Source organism: Bos indicus x Bos taurus, chromosome 5 (genome assembly GCF_003369695.1).
Source record: "Bos indicus x Bos taurus breed Angus x Brahman F1 hybrid chromosome 5, Bos_hybrid_MaternalHap_v2.0, whole genome shotgun sequence".
Classification (NCBI taxonomy): Eukaryota; Metazoa; Chordata; class Mammalia; order Artiodactyla; family Bovidae; genus Bos; species Bos indicus x Bos taurus.
The window spans coordinates 45,782,325-45,809,803 of record NC_040080.1 but is presented as its reverse complement, the minus strand read 5'-3'; the positions used below and the strand labels follow the sequence as shown (position 1 = coordinate 45,809,803).

General features: G+C 48.0%; 1 protein-coding gene across 6 annotated transcripts; it reads left to right on the top strand.

Moving 5' to 3' along the window:
• Positions 1-4,456: 4,456 nt before the first annotated feature.
• On the top strand, positions 4,457-25,278 carry LOC113892665 (apolipoprotein L3-like). Of its 6 annotated transcripts, none has more exons than XM_027541796.1 (7): positions 4,457-4,599; positions 8,509-8,607; positions 12,238-12,278; positions 12,459-13,032; positions 14,349-14,469; positions 19,465-19,918; positions 24,837-25,278. In XM_027541796.1, exons 4-7 carry the CDS (start codon positions 12,768-12,770, stop codon positions 24,981-24,983), a joined length of 987 nt encoding a protein of 328 aa, XP_027397597.1. In that variant the 5' UTR covers positions 4,457-4,599; positions 8,509-8,607; positions 12,238-12,278; positions 12,459-12,767; the 3' UTR covers positions 24,984-25,278. The 6 variants fall into 6 exon arrangements, 5 of the variants coding, with proteins under 5 accessions (XP_027397597.1, XP_027397595.1, XP_027397592.1 ...); XM_027541794.1 differs by having other exon boundaries at positions 4,460-4,599; positions 19,465-20,041; XR_003511101.1 differs by having other exon boundaries at positions 4,463-4,599; positions 19,465-20,377.
• Positions 25,279-27,479: the final 2,201 nt, after the last annotated feature.

Here is a 27,479-nt window from a genome sequence, read left to right as displayed (position 1 = left end):
ACAGGCAGGTGCAGTGAGACCCCGGCCCCCAGGAACATTGCTCTCGTGATACCAGTCTTCACTGGGATCCCACTCCCTGTTCCTCTCTCCTGCAGTGAAATTCACCCCTGTGGAGCCTGGGATGGGCCATCGCTGTGTCAGCACTCTCACCTGGGTCCTAATCAGGACCTCACTGCACCTCTGAGAGCAGGTGCTTGTCACCCCAGTGAAGAGCAGGAGGAAGCTGGGCCCAGGGACCAGAAGAGTGGCTAAGGCCCCTGATGTTCCCTGATGGGAAGGGCCATCCTGGGTGGGCCTTCTGGGTGCCTTGATCCTCCTCCCTGATCCATGTTGAGCTGATTAGTTGGGAGAAGGCAGGGTGTTCTGTTCCAGGAGGAAGTGAAGCAAGCATGCGGTGTTTTTGTAACACAGCTCATCCTGGGCCCAGTGCAGAGTACACACCCCCCTGGGAGCCCAGACCATGTAGCTGTCTGTCCCCACCTGCTGTCCTGTCCCCTCTGGGGAGAGGTGGGCAGGGATGTGTGCTGCACACATGTGCCCGCCACCCAGGGCCTGAGTGCCTCCGGGCAGAGCCTCTGCTGACAATTTCATGTTTCTCTCATGCCTTGGTGCTGAGCATCTTTAAGATCCTGCTCCCATCTCTCAAGAATGCCTGGAAGTTCACATTAAGTTGTTCTTTTTCAAAGGGTGCTGTCCTGGACCTCATACCGGTGATAACCGCTGAGTCTGGGCAGAGCCCTCCCTCCAAAGATAGGGACATTGTTTTTGAAAGACAGCAGATGTGTTATGCCCAACCACTCTTTAACCTGATAATTAAAGAAGCTGTATATTTCATTATGAAAACACTACAACTAACAGTTCAGATTCAGAAAATGGGATAAAACCTAGAGAAGTAAAATAATTCCCCCAGTAAGATTATTGGCCATCTCCCTACAGTGCAGCTGTGTTTTTAGAAGCAAACCTCAAAAATCTTGTCGTTTCTTCTGTACATACTTCAGTTCATCCCTATATTTTATAAAGGTCTTTGCCTGGTAGCCTGACCCTAATGAATCTGCCCACAATGCGGGAGACCCGAGTTCATATCCCTGGGTCAGAAAGACTTCCTGGAGAAGGGAATGGCAACCCAGTCCAGGATTCTTGCCTGGAGAATTTCATGGACGGAGGAATCTGCGGAGCTACAGTCCATGGCTTCACAAAGACTTGAACACAACTGAATGACTGCTGCTGTTGCTGCTGCTAAGTTGCTTCAGTCGTGTCCGACTCTGTGCGACCCCAAAGACTGCAGCCCTCCAGGCTCCCCGTCCCTGGGATTCTCCAGGCAAGAATACTGGAGTGGGTTGCCATTTTCTTCTCCAGTGCATGAAAGTGAAAAGTGAAAGTGAAGTTGCTCAGTTGTGTCTGACTCTTTGAGACCCCATGGACTGCAGCCTACCAGGCTCATCCATCTATGGGATTTTCCAGGCAAGAGTACTGGAGTGGCTAACACTTTGCAAATGTCTAAGTTCGCTCTGCCCATATTGTTGGAATTTAGGCTCTTGCAACTTCCTTCCGTTTAAATAACACTGCAGTGAACATATTTGTGTATGAAGTTTCCCCCTCATCTTTGAGGCTGTTTTTCCGGGGGTGGGCCCTGCATATGACATTGCTGGGGCAAAGGGAATGAGCGCTTAAAGGCTCCCTGTGTCTGACCCATCCCCTACCCCCGCCCCTGCCCCGGGTGTCCCTGCAGGCTGACTTCACCATAGAGGTGTGGCCAAGGCCATGTATGAGCACATGTTAACACCACCTGGCACACAGCCCCCAGTGGCTGGATCCCAGGGCACAGACCTAATTGAACAGGGGTGTCTTCAGTCTGTGGAGGTCCTGGTTTAGACCAAAGCTGGTTCTTCTCAGCAAACTGTGTTGCTTGCACAGAGTAGCTAACAATTGGTTTCACTCGGATGCTGGGTTACACCCAGTCTGGGCCCAGCCTCCTCGTCAATGACAGTTGTTGATGAGAGACTTGCCCTGTCACAGCGCTGCTCCCAAGCCACTTGTGGCCCTTGAGCGCCATCCTGCACCTGGCCCCACTTTCTTGGCTTCCCCTGCTTCGCTCCTTAGGTTCCTAAGTATGTCGAAGCCCCTCTAGACTTCACCTGTTTTAGAAACGCTCTTTCCCTAATCACCTAGAGTAATGTACCAGAGCCCCGATATCCACTGCCCCCTTGGTTAGAAATGCACGGGGCAGAGATGCCAGCAGGTGAAATCCCTTCAGGGCCCAGGTTCTGTGTTGCTCTGCAAGTCTGACTCCTTGCCTGTCCCGTGCTGGCCCCCACGTGCCCCCTTCCTGGCGTCCCCCCACCCCGCTTTCCCTGCACCAGGAGAAGTTTGTGCGCAGAGCGTTAAGACCGATCCAGGGCCTTGGTCTTTCTCTAGGACTCCGTGGTGGCTGGGGTGGCATGTGGTCAGCGGCCAGCTCTCCTCTTCTACATCAGGGTCCTGGAGATCGAGAGCAACCTGTACTGCATGGGCCAGAGCAAGGTTTTCTTCCAGGCAAGCGTGCTAGCTGACCTGGAGGAGGAGCGGGACCTGAGGATCACCGATGTCATCATCAGCTTCCAGGCCTGATGCAGGGGCTACCTGGCCGGGAAGTGAGTCCTGGGACACCCAGCCCACCCAGCCTGATCCTGGTTTGGGGTCCCTAGCTAGCCTGTGGTGGAGGGCACTTAGGTAGTGGGGCCTGGGCACCCTCATGCTGGCAGTTTTCCCCCGGGAGGCCCACAAGGCTTTCCCTGCCCCTGAATTTCTGCCTGAGGTTTAAAGTAAGCTGGCGGGAGGGATGACTGTGCTTGGATTTTATCTCCAGGAAAGCTCCTGCCTCCCACTGTTCCTCCCTGTGTCCCTTCTGTAGGGGTGACACCTAGATCTGGCTGTGCCCAGAGGACCCCGAGCTCTGGGGAAGAGGCATCGTTGAGCTCCAGCAGCTCCTGTGGGGTCAGAGGCAGACTTGTGCAGGTCAGTGGGCAGGGCAGCTGCCCATTTGTCCCTTGACTCCTCTGTGTCTGGGCTCTGGGGCTTGTGTCCTTGCCTGAGCTCTGAGCACTGGGACAGAATATCAAATGGATGTTTGCAGGATGTGAGCTGCTGACACTCTCCCACCAAACACAAGTCCCTGAGTTCCTGGAAGAGCACCCCCACCTCTCCCCTCCTCTCAGCTCCCTTATCTGCAAAACACGTCAGATACATAACAGTTGGCTTTAAAAACAAACTATGGTTGGCTATCCTCATGGAATAATTTCCTGTCCCTCCCTCAAACGTTTCCAGGGGTGAAGCAGCCCTGAGGGAGGGGCAGGCGGGCCTCCATGGGGCATCCAGGTCCACTGCAGTCACTTCTGCTTGAGGCAAACCGAGAAGTTCACCAGCAGTCCAACTGCAGGACTCTCAGACTGTGGGAACTTGACCTGCATTTCTTCATCTGTGAAACGGAGCCAGCACTCCTAGAGCTGGTGTGAGATTCAATAGGAAAGGCGTGGACGGTGCGAGCACAGCGCCTGCCACATGCTCTGCCCCCGTCTACAGAGGCTCTTTGGTCAGGAACCAAATGGAGACAGGGCCAGTGCTCCATTGCAGACTTCTCTGAGTTGCCAGGACACTGGTTTTCTGATAGAAGTCTTCCATTTGGAGAGAAAAAAATCTGTTGTTGGGTGGAGATAAGCCGAGGTAGAAAAGGGCAGCGTGCTCTCAGCCCTTCCCATGAACTTCTGCATCCACCTTATGGCACTGACCACAAAGGCTGGGCCTCCTCATGTAGGTCATTGGGACTAAAGACACTAGTTCCATCCCTGCCAGCAGGGCTAAGTCTAGAGGGATCTGATCAAAAGGGATTGGTGGAAGGTCATGGACAGAGTGGCTGAGGGGTGGCCTTAGGCCCCTCTTCTAGGTAGCATGGGAGCAGAATAGGAAACTGTGGCCTCTACAGGCGAGGTCACGGAGGCCTTCTTAGAGGAGGTGATGCCAGATTTGGGTTTTGCAGAAAGCATTTCTCCCGGTTGGATGCAGCAGGTATCCCAGGCAGAAGAACCTAGAAGTGTGAGTGACTCCTAGAAGCCACCTGCATGTGGTCCTCAACAGCAGAGTATGACCAGTATGCACTGAGCAGCTGGTCTGTTCTAGGACTGTACCTCATGCTGGTGGCATGAAGGTGAACGAGGCAGGCAGGCTGGTGAGTGTGGGGTTGTAGGGGTGAGAAGATGGAATGGGGGGGTGGTGGGGAGTGATTTGCCAAGGTACTCACGGTGTGTTGGTGGCAGGTCTTCCTTCATGGAGCCTGAGACGGAGTGGACTGTGTCAAGAAGGACGTGGAATATCAGGACTGGGCTTCTTTCTCTAAGCAGGTCAGCTGGAGGTGGAAATAGTCCCAGGGTGGGGCCTGGTGGGCAGAGTGTTTGTTTGACTTGAACCACTCAGAAGTGAGGGTTTTGCTTTCACTTTTGCTTCCCAGAGTATATCTAGGCACAGAGAGTATGTGTGGTCATTGCAGAGATGCACAGCTGGCGGCTGCCTCTGCACAGCTGAGAACGTCTGGATCTTGTTCACACTCAGCCAGAGGAAAACCCCTGGGTAAACAGAGGGGAGGGACCCTGCCCATCTCCCCATCCTCAGGATGAATGTCTGAGAAAGGATGATGTCACTAGTTGACAGAAGAAGGGAACTGGAAGTGCAGAGAGGTGAGGTCATGGCTGAGGCAGCAGGTTAAGCAGGGGCAGAGCCTGGATGTTGAGGCAGGTGTGTCTGAGGGCTTCCTCCCAGCCGAGGACCCCTAAACAGAGCAGAGGGAGGGCCACAGCTGCTCAGGTGGGCTCAGCTCAGGATGTGGACTCCTGAGACATGAGCGGCGACCCCAGAAGGAAGGTGAGTGTTGGGTGTGCTTAGTACTTTGGGAAATTGGAGGAAGCAGACAGGGTAGAGGAGGACAGGGGAGTCAGAGCCTCCCCTCCTATGGCCTGGCCACCTTAAAGCTGTCCCCAGGGTGCTAGGCTGGGGCTGATGGGGGAAAGAGGATTTTTTTCAGTTACAAGGAATCAAGGTTTGTTGAAAAACCCTACCTCTGAGAGCCAGGCTCAGTGCCAGGCCCTGGGGACACTGAGGCTTGGAAATAGACAGGAAACCAAGTGGGGAGTCGAAGGGTGTTGGCTTCCTGTGTTTGCCAGTCCCTCTGCTCAGGATGAGGGTGATGGGAGGTCCTGTGTGGGGAAGGTGGCGCTGCTGGAAGAAGTGAGAAGGGCTCACTGCACAAGGTCCACATACATCCCGGTGTTGCAATGTTAAAATAAAAAGCCAAACTCTACAGTATAACAGGAGGGGCATGAGCTTAGATCTATGTTTTTTACCGGCAGAGACAACCCTAGAAACGTTGGGGTATTAAAACCACATTCCCACTGACCCTCGTACCCATGTCCAAAGGCCTGGTCTTGGCCTCCTCTCTCCCCACAGAGAACTGTATGACCCTGGGCAAGCTACCTCCTGTGGAATTGTTTGTTCTATTCTCTTACTAAGTTTTTAAAAGCTGATTTCCACTTTTCCCTGTGGATGCAGATGTTTTTTCTGACCTGGTTTATGGGATCCTTGGAAATTTTAATTTCCAAGAGTCTTGTAGGTCAGAATTTCCATTATATCTTGTGGAATTTGTGTATTTAGAAAGGCTTTCTCAAATCAATGTTATTTTTAATGCTTCCTTCAGCCCCTTCAGTTTTTTCTCTCTGGTGTATGTTGGATCCTTTTGAGAGATTGATTGATTAGGATCTTTAGTGTCTTCTCCATTCTCTTCCTCTCTCTCCCCTTCTCCCCTCTCTATCTTTCTAATTTTAACAGATGAACTGGGGTTGTGCTGTGTCATCGAGAAGCTGCTTGTTTCATGTCCCCATAAGGGGTCCCAGCCCTCATATTTTGAACAGGCTGTGCCCAGGAGGGTAGAGGGTGCCCAGAAGCCCTGGACTGGAGGAGCAGCAGAGACAGGGCCCCTGATGATGCGGGAAGGGTTCTCAGACCTGGAGAAACTGAGCACAAAGGGACCACGACCAGGAAATTGAAGCCTTCAAGAGGAGCTGGAGAGCAACTGGGGGAAGGTGGCAGAGGGAGGCTTGGAGCTGGGCCTCCAGGGACAAGTACCCCATCACGAGGAGAGGCCAGTGGGGAAGCACATGTCGTGGGGAGGGGCAGCCTGTACCAAGTGAGGTGTCAGTCTCGTCCAGCAGGCCCTGTGGAGACAGAGAGTGTGAGGAAGACAGAAGCTGGGGCAGTCAGGCGGGTCCGGGTGCTCGGCCAGGGACTTTCTTAACGCCCCTTTCCCTTCCCAGGGAGGGTGACTGCAGGCACAGGAGGGAGATGGTTGGGGAGAATCTGTCTGCCCGCGAGGAGGGGAGGGATGCATGACTGGCCATGCAGCTGGGCAGGCACAGGGTTCTCCAGGGTGCTCTCCTCTCCCACCAACAGCCTTCCGAAAGGGACCAATCAGAGGCTCACAGAGGAGGAAGCCTGGATAGGAATCCAGCAGTGGAAGCACTATCAGCATCCACACCCATCTGAGGCCCCAGACGAGGGTCAGGAAGAGGCCAAGAATGGGACGGAAGGACGGAAGGATGAGTCCAGTGTTCAACGCGCTTACACATGTTTGTCGTCATCCAGCATCCGGCCCTTCTGCCTGACCCTCCTCTTCTTTCTACTTGACTCTGTTCTCATGTTTCATGATTTCAGTAGGCTGACCTGGCTCCTGGGGTCCTGCAGCTTTGGGGCAGAGAAGGGGCAGGGAGCCCGCCAGCTCTCCTCTTCCATCTAGTTAAAGGAGGGCCTGCCTTTGTGACTTCTCTCCCATCCACATGACGGTGCCTCCAGCCTTTGCCACCAGGCACACTCCCAAAAAACAAGGTGATGGTTACTCTTCCTGAGGGAGAGTTGTGAACATCGCAGAGGAAGGTGCAGAAAGAAAGATTCTAGGTTTGGAGCATAGGTGAGGGGATTTGGGGGAAGCTCTAAGGAAATGGGGCTGCTCTAGATTGGGAACTGCAGAGAATGGGAGGCAGCACTACCAACGGACTCTCAGTACCTCATCTATGGAGAGGGGAGAGCAGAGTGAGGCTGAAGGTGTGATTGGTAAGAAGGAGCAGTCCCTCTTTTCAGCCAGGGGAGGGGGTGTGGTGTTGGTGGGGGTGCAGTGACAGGTGTTTGCCTTCTCCTTCGCTCCTGCTCTCAGGGTGACCTTGCGTGAGGCTGGAGTTCTGTGAGAGTCTTACATCCAACGGGAGAAGAGCATCACCCTGTTGTGACACCAGGCCAGCCTCCGGATGGCAGGGGTTCTTTCTTTCTCAATCCTTTATAAACATTCGTGTGAATAAACAGAAAGGAACATACCCATAGACTTTAAGACTCCTCTTGTTATTAAATTCAATTAACAACAAAATATTTCCCATTATATTTACTCTTCTTTGCACCATAGAAACAAAAGAAAGATACCAGCTCAGTTGTGTCCAACTCTTTGCAGCCTCATGGACTGTAGCTCTCCCAGCTCCTCTGTCCATGGGATTTCCCAGGCAAGAATACTGGAGTGGGCAAGCATTTCTTTCTCCAGGGAATCCTCCCTGCCCAGGCATCAATCCCACGTCTCTTTCGTCTTGCATCTCCTGCATAACCACTAGCATTCTTTTTAACCTTTATGTCTCTCTTTTTGGCCACACTTTTCTAAAGTCCTCTCCTTTGAATGTTATTATGAACACATGGCCTTTCACAGACTCAGCCTGTCTCAATGAAACATTCATAGCAATCATTATCTTTTATTGTTATTATTATATGTGGATGCCCCCTTATGACCACTTCTCTGATCATCTTCAAGAGCATCCTTGTCTTTGCAGCAGCAGAGATGCCATTCTCTGGAATTCACCTCCCCTGCAAGGGTCTTCCTTCCTTTGAGTGGATGGAAGCCCATGGCTGCACATGTGGGTGGGCAAGATGCTGCTGGACAATATCTCTTTAAGGTCACAGTTCACTCTCATTATTATGGTTTAACCCTGTTTTCATGCCTACTTTTCTAGAGAACTAGGTTTCATCAACATGAACATGTCTCCTACACTGACAGTTCTCACAGCAGGAGTCAACATTTCTTGTTGGCATTTAATTCAGCTTCTTCCATCATCTTTAAGGTGGTGGCACTAGAAACCACCCCATTCTTGTGGGTTACTGACTGCTATAAAGTGACCTCTGCTGTTTTAGAGTTAAAACAATCCAGTCCTAAAAGTGCATATGGTTAGAACAGATCAATTTGTACAGAGCGTTCTGCTCATTCCTTGCCAAGGAAAACCTTCTTCTTTAGATAGTTAATCAATGTCTTTCAATGCTATTACTACATTGGGAGCTGCAATAGTGTGAGACTGTGTGCCCAGGAGACAGGAACCTGGACTTGGGGTCTGGCTCTAGCACTAGCTGTGTGCTTTGAGTTAATTGCTTCACCTCTCTGAGCTTCAGTTTCCCTTCTTATAGGATCATTGTGAGAACTAAAAGGAAGTGAATTCATACCAAGCAATTGGGAAGGTGCCTGGTGTAAAGTGGAAAGTCATCAACCACAATAGCTAGTAAGTGGTAAGTATTGCATTTTGCTTTTTCTTGACTTAAATTTGATAGTATTTATTTACTTCATAGATGCTTACTCCTTGGAAGGAAAGTTATGACCAACCTAGATAGCATATTCAAAAGCAGAGACATTACTTTGCCAACAAAGGTCCATCTAGTCAAGGCTATGGTTTTTCCTGTGGTCATGTATGGATGTGAGAGTTGGACTATGAAGAAGGCTGAGTGCTGAAGAATTGATGCTTTTGAACTGTGGTGTTGGAGAAGACTCTTGAGAGTCCCTTGGACTGCAAGGAGATCCAACCAGTCCATTCTGAAGGAGATCAGCCCTGGGATTTCTTTGGAAGGAATGATGCTAAAGCTGAAACTCCAGTACTTTGGCCACCTCATGCGAAGAGTTGACTCATTGGAAAAGACTCATGCTGGGAGGGATTGGGGGCAGGAGGAGAAGGGGATGACAGAGGATGATATGGCTGGATGGCATCACTGACTCGATGGACGTGAGTCTGGGTGAACTCCGGGGGTTGGTGAGGGACAGGGAGGCCTGGCGTGCTGCGATTCATGGGGTCACAGAGTCGGACACGACTGAACGACTGATCTGATCTGATCTGAACTGATCTGATTTACTTCTTATTAGGAAAAATAAGGATTTCATTTATTATTATACTTTCTGTTATACCTTTCCCCTTCTTTGCCTTTTATCATTATTCCACTAATTGTATATCCTCTGTTACGAAGCTTTGTACTTGTAAGCACTTTATTTACATCTTTGTTTCTTATGCTCTCGACTGGACCTACTATTTCTTGATTCCCAGCTTTGTAAACTGAGATATTAATCCTTCTCCTCCCTTCAGTGCTTCGGCTCCCAAGTTGTAGAACTGTAGTTTAATTTTTATATTAACAAGTACATTTACTTCACATATTTAAATACTCTGTTTCCTTTTAAAAGATAAAGGTTATTTTATTAAGATAAAGGTTATTTTATAAAGACTATAAATGAAATAAAACTAAGATTTTTGAATCACTAATAAACCTGTGAGTTAATATACCTGTGAGTTATAATACACCTATGAGTTATATCGTATTATATATATTAATATTACTTCAGTTTTAAAACAGTCTCCAAAGGACTTGGACATAGATATATTTATTTTAGATTTTTTTAAAAAATCAAACAAAAGTATTTACATTTTTTTGTGATATTATAATACATTTTTAAAAAGCTAACTTGTACCATATAGCTGCACATGCTTTGCAGCAGTTCACTTCAGTTCAGTTCAGTCGCTCAGTCATGCCCGACTCTTTGCGACCCCAAGAACTGCAGCACGCCAGGACTCCCTGTCCATCACCAGCTCCCGGAGCCTACCCAAACTCATGTCCTTTGAGTTGGTGATGCCATCCAACCATCCCATCCTCTGTCGTCCCCTTCTCCTCCTGAGCTTTAGTTTTTCCTGATGTTTCTAACTGGCTTCCTTTTCACCCCTTGCACTGTTTATCTTCAGCATTTCCTCCATTTCTTTCCAATGGTGCCTCATGTGATACCGAGTCTCCTGTCCCCGCAGACTCTGGACTTCTTATCCCATTCGGGACTGGTTTCTCTCTAGGTCTGCTGCACACCCAGCTGGGATCCTTGGATTCCCTTCCCACGGGGTTGATGTTCCTGACTCCTGGATCCCACGTCTATCTCTCTCATGGGTATCCTTTACTTTCCTCCATAATTAAACATACATGTAATCTATTTTTTTTCCCTGCATCTCATTTTGAGTAACTTTCTAAAAGTCTGGTGAAGGGTGAAGGCTGCTGTGAATATGGGATGGGACGTGGAGGAGGTGGGCTTGTCCCCTGCTCTCCCCTCGGCCTCCCTCTCATCTTACTCCCTCTGGGGCTCTGCCCAGCAGACCGTTCTTCTCTCCTGTGAATGCTCCCTGTTTCTCTCCCTCTACTGCACTCCCCTTTACTCAGCTATCACTTCTCCATCCAGTGAGTCTTCAGACATTTGTTAAAGACTCTGCTTTCCTGTTGCTCCCATGCTTGTTTTTATTAGCAGCAGAGGGAGGAGAGGCAGGCTATGGGTTTCTGAGCCCGTGAGTGGGGTGGAAGCAGTGTACCAAGGGCAAGCCTTCTGACCTTAGGTAAGTCAGCTAACATCTATGTGTCAGCTTCGTTATTTGTAAATGAGGATACAATGGTACACATCTCAAAAGCTAATGGAAGAACATATGAGGTACCATTGGTAAAGTTTCAGAGCCGATACCAATGCAGAGCAATAATCACAAACACAAGTTGCTCTTATCAGTGAAAGTGAAAGTTGCTCAGTCATGTCCGACTCTTTGTGATCCCTTGGATTACACAGTCCATGGAATGCTCCAGGCCAGAATACTGGAGTGGGTAGCTGTTCCCTTCTCCAGGGGATCTTCCCGACCCAGGGATCAAACCCACGTCTCCTGAATGGCAGGTGGATTCTTTACCAACTGAGCCACAAGGGAAGCCCAAGTGAAGCTGTTTCCACTCGATTCTGAACCGGGGACCTTTTGCGTGTTAGGTGAATATGATAACAACTACACTATGGAAACCAGGCACTCTTATCAGTAGATGGTATTATACCTATATATACCTTTACCATCCTTTCAGTCAAGTCTCAGGAGGAGTAGTTGACAGAAGCTCTTTTGCTTTCTTAAAAAGAGTAGCTAAACATCATCAACACTTGCTTTCCTTCCTCATCTCCCATGGCAAGATAATCACATGCAGAACCAAAATAAATGATTTAATTATAAAGATCTGAATTTTTCTAAAGAAAGACCACTGAGAATGGGTATGTCTGAAAGGACGGACACCCTCATATATTATAAGTGTGAACATAAATTGCTACAGTTTCTTTGCATAGCATGGTGGCTCTAGATATGGAAATATTTTAGGTGTTGATGCCATCTGATCTTAATTCTACTTCTAGATATAGCTTAAGGATACAGTCTCAGATGTAGGTGAAGCCTTACACAAGGAGAATATTCTTTGCACTATTATTTACATAAAGGATTAGAAACTACATCAAGTCCAATATTCAGGAGGGGAAAGCAAGGAGGACAGAACAGCTGCAGGGGTCTCAGCCACTCAGAGCAGGGATACAGGAATTGGGGCAGAGCTTGTGGGACTCCAGGCCCTTGTGGGGAAAAAGGCTCTTGCAGAAGCAAGGAAGACCTGGGCTATGGGAGCTGTATCACCAGGAACTTTATCAAGGAGAGACTTGATATGGAACAAGACATCATTTTGGAAGGAAGAGTCATGTACCAATTAACATATATCCACAAATAAATCTTTCTGTATATATAGGGAGTAGAGCATAGTCATCACACACATGTGATTTGGATCAGAAAGAGTCAGGGTCTAGTCCAGACTCTGGCACCAGTGTGACAATTTGGACTCAGCTAAGTTTGAGTGAGTTTCAGGAGCCTGCAGGTCAAGGACACTGGATCAATGTTGTCATTAATATTAGTTATTATCAATTCAAAAACACAGGTGTCCCAACCTCACCTCATTTCCAGAGTATCACCTCCTATCTGTTCTTCTAGTCTCTGGTTTTATTGTTCCTATAACTTCACAGATGGCTGTCTCCTGTCTGATTTCCTTCCCCTTGTGCCCCAACAGGAGAGCAGGACTCTGACTTGGCTTGGAAGGAGCTGTAGGAGGTGAATGACTTTTATTAACTAACAACCAGCAGAGCCCAGGAACAGAGAGTCACACTGGGCTAAGTTCCTGGAGGCACTGGTGGCCGTCCCGGGGAAACCCACCTGAGAACTTGTCACTCGCTGCTCCCTGCAGCCTCTGCCCCTCACAGTGGAGCCCACAGTCTGTTTTTTCTCCCCAAGGGTGAGGTCACACCTCCTTCCAGCCTGACGCAGACAAGAAGCTGAAGGGAGATCCCTGAGACCCCCTGATGCCACCATGAGCTCAGAAAACTTCGGATACTGCTCAGGTAGTCAGCTCTCTCTTCTCTGCAAGGTTCCTACTTGTGACCCAGAATTGAGGGAGGTTTTTCCAGGCTGAGTTAAACTACAGAGAAATCAAGAACCATGAAGAGGATGGATAGGCATCCTTGAGCTTCCAGGAGACCAGGAGATTCCCCTCACCCTGGGGTCTGCCCACAGCCTCCTTCCCGGCCATCTCCTCAAGGAGCCATGACCAAGGTGCTGACTTCCTGCCTCTCCCAACACCCAGCAAGTGACTCAGTACGGTGGCCTGGAGAGCACACGCGGAGCATGGACAGCAGATGGCAGTCCCCAAGGCCAGGCAGGCCTGGGAGAGGAGGTCCTCCAGCATCATTGGACTTCTCCTGCTCTCTCCCTTGGCCCAAGCCTCCTCCTGCTCCCAGACCCTGGGGCATCACCACAGAAGCTGTTTCCTCCAGCTCTTCCCAGCCACCAGCCCAGCCACTCTGCAAGGGTCAGTGGACCTTGCTCTGAACCCCAGTCTGGCCTTTGCCACCTCCGACCTGGAGGGGAGGGGTGATGAGGATCACATCTGGCTCCACCCCTCCTCCACCTGGTGGGTCCCCTCCCCTGCCCATCCTACAGTCTGTGGTCAGAAGCAGGAATCCTCTCACATAGTAGTTTTACTCAATGGCATGTAGTCCTAAAGTCTTTTTTAAAATTAGGTAACGTGAGTTTGTAATGTTTTCTAAGTTTCGTGTGTACAACATTATATTTCTACTTCTATATACGCTACTGCATGCTCACCACCAAAAATGAGTCGCAAAGAATCCACCTTGTGTGCTATATAGAGTAAAATGAACAAATCACAAGAGTTTTAAATGGAAGGAGGATTCAACGTCTTGTCCAAGAAATGTCTGACACTTGACCTTGGATTCAACCTCAGAGCTTTCAGCTCTGTAGCCTTGGGCTGTCCATTCTTCCTGTCTGAGTTTCACTTGCCTCTTCTGTGAGATAAGGATAATGCCTCTTTGTGTGGATTTACCAAGAAACACATTTGATATCAAGTCCCAGCCCACACACATATATATAGCCTGGCCACCAATATCTTACCTACAATTCCATAACCTCCAGATCTCTGAAATCACTCAGGGATTTTGATAACTCATTGAGGAATGATCTGAGGCTATTTGTAGTCATTATATTCTTTATCCCATTTAACGTGAGTATTCAATTGTTTCACTGCCCAAACATGAAAGCATTCATTTATAGGGTGCTGCCAGTCTATTCTGGAAGTGGTAACTAACAAATCACACTTGCTCTCTCTTTTCTTTATGTGTGTGTGTTCAGTTGTTCAGTCATGTCCAACTCTTTGCAACCTCATGGACTGCAGCCTGCCAGCCTCCTCTATCTGTGGGATTCTCCAAACAAGAATATGGAGTGGCTTGCCATGCCCTCCTTCAAGGGATCTTCTTGACTCAGGGATCAAACCTGCCTCTCTTACATCTCCTGAGTTGTTGGACAGGTTCTTTACCACTAGAATTCCCTGGGAATCCCACCAAGACCTCAATTTACCTGGGAATCCCACATAGGATCTCATTTCACCTAACCTCCTTACAAGCCTTTCTTCAGAAAGGTCACCAGGGGGTTAACTCTTCAACACAAATTGGGTGGGGGGAGGGGGGACAGTCCATCCATAACCTTAGGTGACCACACCAAGAGCACCCCAGGTGATTGCTGCTCAGCAAGAGGAATTTTAACTATTTTATACTCTAACATTTATGTCCCACCACTAATTCTTCTAATCTTATTCCCTTTCCTTTCATCTAGATATTGAGATCTTTTTTGAGGATGTCGTTGAGTGTCTCTGGGACATACTGAGCAGAGAGACACTGCTACTCCTGCTGAATGAATTCCTGGAGAGAATTAAAGCTGAGGCCAGTTTGTCCAGGTAACCGGCACAGGTGCACCAGGAAGGTCACCCACGTCCCACAGCACCAGGCCCGCTTCCTCCTGGAGTAACGCCTCCTCCAGGCAGAACCCTACTGTTGGGGCCAGGGGTGTTCCTTCTCAAGATTCCATCAGGAATGTTTCCTCCATGTCATTTGCTGACAGTGAATGATCGTGGGTTCAGAAGAGATGAAACCTGCAAGGAAGGCGCAGGTTATGTGACCTTGGACAAGTTACTGAACTACTCTCTGCTTTAGTTTCTTCATCTTTTCATTGTTATTGTGAGGACACTGAGATCATGCATGTAAAGTGCTTCCCATAATGACTGACACAGAGTAAGTACTCAATCAATTCAGTTCAGGTCAATTCAGTCGCTCAGTCGTGTCTGACTCTTCGAGACCCCATGAATCACAGCATGCCAGGCCTCCCTGTCCATCACCAACTCCCGGAGTTCACTCAGACTCACGTCCATCAAGCCAGTGATGCCATCCAGCCATCTCATCCTCTGTCATCCCCTTCTCCTCCTGCCCCCAATCCCTCCCAGCATCAGAGTCTTTTCCAATGAGTCAACTCTTCGCACGAGGTGGCCAAAGTACTGGAGTTTCAGCTTTAGCATCATTCCTTCCAAAGAAATCCCAGGGCTGATCTCCTTCAGAATGAACTGGTTGGATCTCCTTGCAGTCCAAGGGACTCTCAAGAGTCTTCTCCAACACCACAGTTCAAAAGCATCAATTCTTCAGCGCTCAGCTTTCTTTACAGTCCAACTCTCACATCCATACATGACCACTGGAAAAACCATAGCCTTGACTAGATGGACCTTTGTTGGCAAAGTAATGTCTCTGCTTTTGAATATGCTATCTAGGTTGGTCATAACTTTCCTTCCAAGGAGTAAGCATCTTTTAATTTCATGGCTGCAGTCACCATCTGCAGTGATTTTGGAGCCCAGAAAAATAAAGTCTGACACTGTTTCCACTGTTTCTCCATCTATTTCCATGAAGTGATGGGACCAGATGCCATGATCTTAGTTTTCTGAATGTTGAGCTTTAAGCCAACTTTTTCACTCTCCACTTTCACTTTCATCAAGAGGTTTTTTAGTTCCTCTTCAGTTTCTGCCATAAGGGTGGTGTCATGTGCATATCTGAGATTCTTGATATTTCTCCTGGCAATCTTGATTCCAGCTTGTGCTTCTTTCAGCCTAGCATTTCTCATGATGTACTCTGCATAGACGTTAAATAAGCAGGGTGACAATATACAGCCTTGACATACTCCTTTCCTATTTGGAACTAGTCTGTTGTTCCATGTCCAGTTCTAACTGTTGTTTCCTGACCTGCATACAGATTTCTCAAGAGGCAAGTCAGGTGGTCTGGTATTCCCATCTGTTTCAGTATTTTCCACAGTTTCTTGTGATCCACACAGTCAAAGGCTTTGGCATAGTCAATAAAGCAGAAATAGATGTTTTTCTGGAACTCTCTTGCTTTTCCATGATCCAGCGGATGTTGGCAATTTGATCTCTGGTTCCTCTGCTTTTTCTAAAACAAGCTTGAACATCAGGAAGTTCACGGTTCACGTATTGCTGAAGCCTGGCTGGAGAATTTTGGGCATTTCTTTACTAGTGTGTGAGATGAGTGCAATTGTGCGGTAGTTTGAGCATTCTTTGGCATTGCCTTTCTTTGGGATTGGAATGAAAACTGACCTTTTCCAGTCCTGTGGACACTGCTGAGTTTTCCAAATGTGCTGGCGTATTGAGTGCAGCACTTTCACAGCATCATCCTCCAGGATTTGAAATAGCTCAACTGGAAATCCATCACCTCCACTAGCTTTGTTCGTAGTGATGCTTTCTAAGGCCCACTTGACTTCACATTCCAGGGTATCTGGCTGTAGGTGAGTGATCACCCTATCATGATTATCTGGGTCGTGAAGATCTTTTTTGTACAGTTCTTCTGTGTATTCTTGCCACCTCTTCTTAATATCTTCTGCTTCTGTTAGGTCCATACCATTTCTGTCCTTTATCGAGCCCATCTTTGCATGAAATGTTCCCTTGGTATCTCTGATTTTCTTGAAGAGATCCCTAGTCTTTCCCATTCTGTTGTTTTCCTCTATTTCTTTGCATTGATTGCTTAGGAGGGGTTTCTTATCTCTCCTTGCTATTCTTTGGAACTCTGCATTCAGATGCTTGTATCTTTCCTTTTCTCCTTTGATTTTCACTTCTCTTCTTTTCACAGCTGTTTGTAAGGTCTCCCCAGAAAGCCATTTTGCTTGTTTGCATTTCTTTTCCAGGGGGATGGTCTTGATCCCTGTCTCCTGTCCAATGTCATGAACCTCATTCCATAGTTCATCAGGCACTCTATCTAACAGATCTAGGCCCTTAAATCTATTTCTCACTTCCACTGTATAATCATAAGGGATTTGATTTAGGTCATACCTGAATGGTCTAGTGGTTTTCCCTACTTTCTTCAATTTCAGTCTGAATTTGGCAATACGGATTTCATGATCTGAGCCACAGTCAGCTCCTGGTCTTGTATTTGTTGACTGTATAGAGCTTCTCCATCTTTGGCTGCAAAGAATATAATCAATCTGATTTTGGTGTTGACCATCTGGTGACGTCCATGTGTAGAGTCTTCTCTTGTGTTGCTGGAAGAAATGTTACTCAATCAATAGTCACATTTAAAAAACTTGTTGGGAAGAGACAGGGGTCAAGGGTCTTCTTTCTGGTGAGGAAAACCAAGCAGAATTTCCTTTGGGACAAGTTGGAAAATCGTGACACCACCATTTGTGTCCTGGGCTTCTGCCTACAGTCTTTCTATTCCCCATGTTAGGAACTGTACCAACCCTCCTGGCCCATACAGGAGGGTTGGTACAGTTCCTCTCTAGCAGAGAGGCTAGAGAGGAACTGGAGGAGCTGGTGGGATCCTGGATTTAGCCCTGCCCAACTACTGGGCCTGTAGGCTTAAGACTTTGAATCTCAGATCTGTCCTGTGTCCAATGGGAATAGCCATTCAGTCTGATGGATTATGGTGATGGCCTCAGAGTGAACTGCAGGGTCAGAGGTGGGGAACCAAGTGCAATCATCTCGTCCAAAGGACCAGGGAGGCCTGCACCAGGGTCAGACCCAGGGGTAAGGGTGGAGCAGCAGATCCAGTTTTGAGGACTAGTAGGCAGGCTTGGGCAGCAGGACCAGGACTAGAGTGAAGAGAGTGGGCCCTAAAGACTCAGAACTGAAGGGACTGTGACCCTAGCAGAGGTCCCCTGAGTGGGAGAGGGGAAAAATTTCTTCCCTCCCTGATGGGATCCTCTCATGCTGGACTAGAGGGCCCTGGGTGACCGTGTCTGCACACCCTGCCTGGGACCTGGCTTCTCACTCCATCTGGGACCCTCTTCTAGTCTAGGTGGAGTCCCCCTGACAGTGGGAAGGCCGTGTGGCTCAGCGATCCCTCCAGGGTCACAATGAGTGGCTGTGATTGTGTGACATTTGAGGGATTCTGAGGAGCCTCACGCATCCCCACCCAAGAGGAAAACGCTTCCTTCACCAGCTGTGTAAGTGCCGGTTTCCTCAGGCTCAGCTGTTCAGATGGATATTTCCTCAAATCCCGTGAATCTTTAGAGGTTCCACAAAGTTGCACACGGACTTGGGGTGCAGGCAATGAAGCTGTCGCCAGGTAAATTGTGAGTTAAATTGGTGACCCCTGAGCAGTTGAGAGTGCTGGGTGACAGATCAGGAGTCAGTGAGGTGAGCTGGAGAGTCCAAGGGAAACCAGGGCTCATAGCACATCTCTCTGTTTCCTGTCAACTGGGGCAGTGGGTGGACCCAGTGACCTTCTGCTGAGAAGGTCAAGGGCACAATGCTTAGAAGACAGCAGATGGCAGACCAAATGGTTAAAAGGTGGCTTCTAGCTCGAGTTTTTGGGTTTAAAAAATTCTAAGTCATAGAGACAGCCAATCTGCAAATTGTTAGGGCACAGTGGCCAGGACTGCCCTTACTTTGACTTCAATGGCAAATTTAGGGGATCCCCAAAACAACTCTCAGGTTCAAGAATTCCCTATAGAATGGACAGGACTCACTGAAATCTTCAAGATCCCAGCTACAGTTTACTACAGGGAAGGATAAAAGTTCCCACCAGCCATAGGGCAGAGACTGGGCAGGTTTCACATATGAAGCTTCCATTGTCCTCAGGACACGTTACTGACCTGGATTCTGTGTGTGATAAGATGCACGGAGTACTGCCCATCAGGGACACACTGCTTGCTTAAAAGCCAAGTTACCCTGACCTGTCATCTCCAGCCCCTCCTGGAAGTCAGACTTGTGCCCTAGTGCCCAGCTCTACTGGATGACAGAACTGATATCATGAGACCCAGAGACCCTGGGTCACTTGTCACCTTCTCAGACTGACCAGTGACCAAAGGCCCAGGCAGGCAAGGGCACTCTTATCAGCCAGAATTCTAGGGGCTTAGGGGCCACTTCCCAGTAGCCAAGGGCAAAGGGCAGGGAGACTTCTCACTACACACTGAGGCCCTTGAATGAAGGTTTTCTCCTCCAGTCCTACTTATCTTTGTTTGTCTGTGGAGTTCCCACTCCAAAAACTCTTTCAAAGTGGTGGTGTTGACTCACCTGTGAGATGTCTTTACCACATACCTTTTCTTTGGCTGAGCTGTATGGCCTGTGGGATCCTCATTCCCCAACCAGGGATTGAGTCAAGGCCAGCAGTGGGAGTGCAGAGTTGAAACCTCTGGACCCCCTGGGAATTCTCTCAAATACCTCTCTTAAGTTGCAGTATCCAAAGGTGACCTCATTTACCTATTCCAAGTTTAGGTATTTCAAGATGGAGCATCTATAAAGTATGAAACGTGTCTAAGGTTGAAAGAGGAAAGTTTACATTTATAAAATTCTTTTCTAATGATTTATAGTAATATATCTGTATTTATGTAGAATAGATATTATGGAGCCAATTTTACAGAGGAGCGAACTGCCTTTCTAATCCCTTGACCTTTATCGTTACAGGGAAGATGTGGATGAACTACACAATTATCTGAATGAATTGAAAAGAGCCTTGGTTGAGGAAGACAAAGAAAGACTCTCCAAAGAGCAGCTGGACAGGAGGAGGTTTCTGAATAAGTTTCGTCGGGTGAAACGGCAGCTGGAGGAGTGCATAAGCAAGTTCCGTGAGCTTGCAGACAAGGTTGAGAAGGTCCATAAGGGATGTACCATCTCCAATGTGTTGGTCCACAGCACCGGTGCTGTGTCTGGTATTCTGACCATCGTTGGCCTGGCTCTGGCACCCGTGACAATGGGGGCCAGTGTGGTGCTCTTGGCCACTGGGATAGGGCTGGGAGCAGCAGCTACTGTTACCAGTGTGTCCACCAGTATCATCGAACATGTGAATAGGTCATCAGCAGAAACCGAAGCCAGTCGCATGATGTCAAGTCTCATCAAGAAATGGAAGGTTCTCCTAGAGGTACTCAAGAGCATTCCCACAACAGAGAAAGTCACAAAAGCTGTACAGTGCATTGAAATGCACATCCATGCCATGGAGACAGGCCAAGCCATTCCTGGCTCTGCAGCCAATGCAAACATAGGCGTGAGTGCTGGGAGAATCTCATATCCAGCCATCGAGCAGATAGAGACAGGTTTCAAAGCCACAGCTTTAACAATTACCAAAGGAGCCCGGATCGGGGGTTTGGCCACTGCAGGAGTCTTCCTTCTGGTGGATGTGGGCTTTATGGTCAAGGAGTCAATGCACCTGCATGATGGTGCAAAGACAGAAGCAGCTGAAAGCCTGAGGCGGCGGGCATGGGAGTTGGAGAGGAAGTTGGAGGAGCTCACCCAGATCTATGAGAGTCTGCAGGAGGACCTGATTTAACCACCCCCAGAGCAGTGCTGGGTCCAGGAACATGTGAGGGTCTAAAGTGCAGAGGTACTTTGTTAGAGGGAAAGAGAGGGAAACCACATTAATGAAGCTGGGTGTTAGGAATTTGGCATTTCTGTGGTTGAGCACAGCAGGGAAGGGATGGATGTAGGCGATAGATGAGGAGAGAGACAGAAGGGGCCTGGAGCCTGGATTAAGGGAGGAGAGGGGACCAGAGAATGAGAGGCTGGGAGAAAGCACTTTTTTTCATACTAAGAACGTTTTATTTTGTATTGGAGTATAGCCGATTAACAATGTTGTGATAGTTTCAGGTGAACAGCAAAGGGACTCAGCCATTCATATTCACGTACGCATTCTCCCCCAAACTCCCCTCCCATCAGAAACCACTTACTTTGGACTAAAGGTGACACTGGAGGCTGAATAAAGGGAGAGGCAGGCGAACTAGCAATGAGAGGCCAGGTGTACGAACGGGTTGAAAATGGGAGAAGGTCAGTTGGGATTGTTGGGATCCAGAAGTAGCAGGGGCTCCTCTATCGCCCTCCACAGGCTGTGATGTCCCAGCAAGAAGAGTCTTCCCCTGGTGGTGGTCTCTAGACCTCTCCTCCAACATCAACTCACCTTTGGCCCTAGCTTATATGTCTTACTTCAGTTCAGTTCAGTTCATTCGCTCATCCGGTTCCGACTCTTTGCGACCCCATGGATTGCAGCATGCCAGGCCTCCCTGTCCAGCACCAACTCCCGGAGTTCACTCAGACTCACGTCCATCGAGTCAGTGATGCCATCCAGCCATCTCATCCTCTGTCGTCCCCTTCTCCTCCTGCCCCCAATCCCTCCCAGCATCAGAGTCTTTTCCAATGAGTCAACTCTTCGCATGAGGTGGCCAGAGTACTGGAGTTTCAGCTTTAGCATCATTCCTTCCAAAGAAATCCCAGGGCTGATCTCCTTCAGAATGGACTGGTTGGATCTCCTTACAGTCCAAGGGACTCTCAAGAGTCTTCTCCAACACCACAGTTCAAAAGCATCAATTCTTCGGTGCTCAGCCTTCTTCATAGTCCAACTCTCACATCCATACATGACCACTGGAAAAACAGAGCCTTGACTAGACGGACCTTTGTTGGCAAAGTAATGTCTCTGCTTTTGAATATGCTATCTAGGTTGGTCGTAATTTTCCTTCCCAGAAGTAAGCGTCTTTTAATTTCATGGCTGCAGTCACCATCTGCAGTGATTTTGGAGCCCCCCAAAATAAATCTGACACTGTTTCCACTGTTTCCTCATCTATTTCTCATGAAGTGATGGGACCAGATTCCATGATCTTAGTTTTCTGAATGTTGAGCTTTAAGCCAACTTTTTCACTCTCCTCTTTCACTTTCACCAAGAGGCTTTTTAGTTCCTCTTCACATTCTGCCATAAGGGTGGGGTCATCTGCATATCTGAGATTCTTGATATTTCTCCTGGCAAGCTTGACTCCAGCTTGTGCCTCTTTTAGCCCAGCGTTTCTCATGATGTACTCTGCATAGACGTTAAATAAGCAGGGTGACAATATACAGCCTTGACGTACTCCTTTTCCTATTTGGAACTAGTCTGTTGTTCCATGTCCAGTTCTAACTGTTGCTTCCTGACCTGCATATAGGTTTCTCAAGAGGAAGGTCAGGTGGTCTGATATTCCCATCTCTTTCAGAGTTGTCCACAGTTTATTGTAATCCACACACTTAAAGGCTTTGGCATAGTCAATAAAGTAGAAATAGATGTTTTTCTGGAACTCTCTTGCTTTTTCCATGATCCAGCAGATGTTGGCAATTTGATCTCTGGATCCTCTGCCTTTTCTAAAACCAACCTGAACCTCTGGAAGTTTATGGTTCATGTATTGCTGAAGCCTGGCTTGGAGAATTTTGAGCATTTACTTTACCAGCATGTGAGATTAGTGAAATTGTGCAGGTAGTTTGAGCATCTTTGGCATTGCCTTTCTTTGGGATTGGAATGAAAACTGACCTTTTCCAGTCCTGTGGACACTGCTGAGTTTTCCAAATGTGCTGGCATATTGAGTGCAGCACTTTCACAGCATCATCTTTCAGGATTTGGAACAGCTCAAGTGGAATTCCATCACCTCCACTAGCTTTGTTCGTAGTGATGCTTTCTTTTTTTTTTTTTTTTTTCTTCTTTTTCATAGTGATGCTTTCTAAGGCCCACTTGACTTCACATTCCAGGATGTCTGGCTCTAGGTGAGTGATCACACCATTTTTATTATCTTGGTCGTGAAGATCTTTTTTGTATAGTTCTTCTGTGTATTCCTGCCACCTCTTCTTAATATCTTCTGCTTCTGTTAGATCCATACCATCTGTCCTTTATTGAGCCCTTCTTCGCATGAAATGTTCCCTTGGTATCTCTAATTTTCTTGAAGAGATCTCTCGTCTTTCCCATTCTGTTGTTTTCCTCTGTTTCTTTGCATTGATCACTTAGCAAGGCTTTCTTATCTCTTCTTGCTATTCTTTGGATGCTTATATCTTTCCTTTTCTCCTTTGCTTTTCGCTTCTCTTCTTTTCAGAGCTATTTGTAAGGCCTCCCCAGAAAGCTATTTTGCTTCTTTGCATTTCTTTTCCATGGGGATGGTCTTGATCCCTGTTTCATGTACAATGTCACGAACCTCTGACCAGGGTTCATCAGGCACTCTATCTATCAGATCTAGTCCCTTAAATCTATTTCTCACTTCCACTGTATAGTCATAAGGGATTTGATTTAGGTCATACCTGAATGGTCTAGTGGTTTTCCCTACTTTCTTCAATTTCAGTCTGAATTTGGCAATAAGGAGTTTATGATCTGAGCCACAGTCAGCTTCTGGCCTTGTATTTGTTGACTGTATAGAGCTTCTCCATCTTTGGCTGCAAAGAATATAATCAATTTGATTTTGGTGTTGACCATCTGGTGATGTCCATGACTAGAGTCTTCTCTTGTGTTGTTGGAAGAGGGTATTTGCTATGACCAGTGCATTTTCTTGGCAGAACTCTATTAGTCTTTGTCCTGCTTCATTTAGTATTCCAAGGCCAAATTTGCCTGTTATTCCAGGTGTTTCTTGACTTCCTACTTTTGCATTCCAGTCCCCTATGATGAAAAGGACATCTTTTTTGAGTGTTAGTTTTAAAAGGTCTTGTAGGTCTTCATAGAACTGTTCAACTTCAGCTTCTTCAGCATTACTGGTTGGAGCATAGGCTTGGATTACTGTGATATTGAATGGTTTGCTTGGAAACAAACAGAGATCATTCTGTCATTTTTGAGATTACATCCAAGTACCGCATTTCGGACTCTTTTGTTGACCATGATGGCCACTCCATTTCTTCTAAGGGATTGCTGCCTGCAGTAGTAGGTATACTGGTCATCTGTGTCTTATTTAGGCAGTGACTTCTTTTGTTTGTTTTATTGAAGCATAATTGATTTACAATACTCTGTTAATTTTAGGTATACAGCAAAATGATTCAGTTATACAGGTATCAATTTATTTATCTGGGCTTCTCAGGTGGTAAAGAATGTGTCTGCTAAGCAAGAGACACAGGTTTGATTCCTGGGTAGGGAAGATTTCCTGGAGGAGGAAATGATACCCCATTCCAATATTCTTGTCTGGGAAATCCCATAGACAGTGGAGCCTGGCATGTTACAGTTCATGGTGTTGCAAAGAGTCAGCTATGACAGAGCATCTCAGTATGTATATGTCTATATTCTTTTTTGTTCATTTCCATTATAGTTTATTACAAAATATTGAATACTGTTCCTATGCTACTACAGTAGGCAGACCCTTGTTTATCTGGTGTGTATCTGTTAATCCCGTCTCCTAATTCACCTATCCCCACAAAACTTGGTTTAAAAGTTCATTATCTATGTCTATGAGTCTGTTTCTATTCTGTAGGTAAGTTCATTTGTATTATTTTCTGGATTCTACATATAAGTTAATAACACATATTTATCTTCATCTGACTTACTTCACTCAGCATAGTAATTTGTAGATCCACACATATCACTACAGATAATATTACTTCATTCTTCTTTATGGCTGAGTAGGATTCCATGGAGTGTATACATGTACCACATTTGCTTTACTCATTAATCTGTCAACAGACATTTAGGTTAATATCATGTCTTGGCCATTATGAATAGTACTGCTATGAACATCAGGGTATGCGTATCTTTTCAAATTAGAGCTTTAATTTTTTTTGTAGAAATATGTCCAGAAGTGGGATTGCTAAATCATATGGTAGCTCTATTTTTAGTTGTTTAAGAAAACTCCATATGGCCTTCGATAGTGGCTGCACCAATTTACATTCCCACCAACAGTGTAGGAGGGTTCCCTTTTCTCCACAGCCTCAGAGCATTGCAGATGTAGGGGATGGCCCCTGTGATCACTGTAGGGGAGATAACTTAATGTAGTTTGATTGCATTTCTCTAATGATTAGTGACACTGAGTATGTTTTCATGTACCTGCTGGCCATCTGTACGTCTTCATGAAGAATTGTCTGTGTAGATCTTCAGGCAGTGGCTTCTTGATGACGATGGTGGTGATGATGTTGGTGGCAGCAGTGGTGTGACAACACAGTGGATGGAACATCTGACACGTTGCCAGGACCTCTTTGGTTCCAGAGTGCACCAAGAGACCAATGAAAATTGGTGAAATTTCCATGAAAATGTGTTGTTTCATGGATTCCATGAAAATCCAAACGTGGAGGAGGAACAGAGGTTGATTAAAAGAAAGAAAGAAAGAAGGATGAAACAAGGAGGCAGAAACAGGTCAAGGAACTTTTCGGTGTGTCAGGAGATGAAACAGCCTGAGGCCAACAGACACGACTCTCTGACCCTCGGTTTCTTCTTCAGCTGGGGATGAGGCTGGATAAGATATTTCAGGTTGCTCTGGTTCTCTCCACCTTGTGTTCTCTAAACTCTGGTTCAATAAATACGAGCTGATTCACTGAGGCTTCCTTGCATTGACTGAGGGGCTCAGCTGGGCTCCAGATGGCTGACCTCCTTCCCCGTGAGCCTGTCTCCCGTGGTCTCAGGGAGCCCGTCCTCCATGGCTCCTCCTGCCTGCCCGCTGGGCTCCCATCCAATCGTTTCCCTCAGACCCTGGATCCCCACAGGCCCCGTGGGATGCCCAGGGATACCTGTGTCATCTGACTTGAGCTGAACTCGGGGATGCTCCTCTTCCAGCCCCGGGGACCAGGATGGACACGGGGCACCCAAGCGTGATTGAGAGCAGAGGGCTTGAGTGCAGGTGTGAGAGAGGGTCAGCCGTAAGCAGAGGGCAGAGAGAGACAGCACACACCTCATCCAGGCTGCCTTCACATTTCACCAGAGCGCCTGCAGGAGGTTCCAGAACCACCTTCCTGTGTTTACCTTGGGACACTGCCCTGACCCACTCATCTATTCCCCACACAGGGCTAGAATGACCCTTACGTATATTGATCTTTGCAGTACCTGCCTCCAGCCTTTCTCTGGCTGCCCATGACTTGAGCACAGATGCCAAACCTTAACTGCAGACCAAAGCAGTGTGCAAGAGCCTGGGTTCCCCTGAGGGTGGAGCTGGAGGCCAGTGTCACTCCATCCCTAGGGGCAGGACTGAGGGGCTGGGGGATGGGAGCAGGGACGGAGGGAAAATCCATCCAAGGCCATGTTCTGACCTGGTCTCCCATCTGGGATTGCACCTGCCTGGACCTTCTGAGGAGCCTTCATGGGATACCGCAGTCTCCTCCTCTCCAGGGAGGAAAGGGGAGCATCTGGGTGTGGCTCTCACCCCCACAGGCCTGCTCCACAGGGCACCAACTCTCTGTGTTTCCACGTGTGGAGCATGTGAGCACCAAACAGGCTTCTATTTCTGGAGCCCAGGGTAGGAAGCCAGAGACCCGGGACCTGGAAATGATCCCAGGACAACTCCTCAGTCCCTCCTGATGTGCTGCAGAGCCTTCTCGCACTTTTGTCCAAACCTTCCTTGGAAGACTTTCCTCAGTGCCTCTGACTCTGACTCCCTCTCATCCAGTGTTACCGTGAGGCTTCAACTGGCCCTTCCATTCCTTCCTGAAGATGTCAGCAAGAAAAAAAGCAAAGTGAAGTCCCTCAGTCATGTCTGATTCTTCGTGACCCTATGGAGCGTAGCCTGCAGCCTCTCCCATCCATGGGACTTTCCAGGAAATAATACTGGAGTGCGTTGCCATTTCTTTCTCCAGGGGATCTGGACAAGGATCAACTCAGGGATCGAACCATCAGCAGTCATGGCCATCGCCTGCCTGACCTTCAGAAATAGGAGTTCATTTCTTCATCAGTTCCTGGAGAATTCCCATCCTGCACAGACTTCTGGGCAAGGTTTCAGGCACTGGATACAGAACCACTCAGTGTCCACCCCCATGTCTCCCTGAACCCTTAGAGCTGGACCCCACTGAGCTCAGTGTGTGGTGGATGCAATTCCACAGTGACCCCTGTGTCAGGTGAGATCCCTGTGGTTCTGAGCAACAGAAACTGAGTCTGACTAAGTGAGCACAGAAGAGGGTGCTGGGGGAAGCAGAGAAGGTCAGAGAAAGGAAAGAAACCCCCAAGCTCGCACAGTTCAGGAAGTACAGGAAGCAGGACAGGTCCCCCTGCAGGAGCTCACGGTCTGTCCCCTGAGGCCCCTGCCAGCAGGGGCCTTAGGTCCAGGCACCAGGAATCCCAGTGTCAAATTCTCAGGACACAGAATAGCTTGGGTCCAGGGACTAGGTTTTTGGACCAGTAGGTCAGGCTGAAGGATGAGGAAGATGAATGGGTAACAGGGACCCTGAACCCTGGGGATAAAGTCTCAGGTCAAGAGGCTCCAGATGGAGTGCTTCCTAGATACACGTGTGCCCTCTTCTCAGACCAACAGACATGACTCTCCTCACGCTGTTCTGGGTCCAAGCACCCCTCACATGACAGTAGGTGCACCGCTCACTTCCCCAGCTGGAAACAAACACGAATCCCCTCCACCTGGTGCATGTCGCAGGGATGTCAGGGGTGAAGGGCCCCAGCGCGATGCCAGTGCTTCTCCTGCTCTGTTGAGCCCCTTTCTCAGTACTCTGCATGTATGTTATACATGTGCAGGCAACAGGGAGGTGCAGTAGGGACCCGACCTCCAGGAATATTGCTCCCCTGATACCAGTCTTCA

Bases quoted from the DNA above. Each gene is read 5' to 3' on its own strand.
- LOC113892665 (XM_027541791.1), top strand. From the start codon at position 12,768: ATGACCAAGGTGCTGACTTCCTGCCTCTCCCAACACCCAGCAAGTGAC. The intron at 13,033-14,348 runs GTCAGTGGACCT...CCTTTCATCTAG, and splicing joins AGCCCAGCCACTCTGCAAGG to ATATTGAGATCTTTTTTGAG. The intron at 14,470-19,464 runs GTAACCGGCACA...TTATCGTTACAG, and splicing joins GCTGAGGCCAGTTTGTCCAG to GGAAGATGTGGATGAACTAC.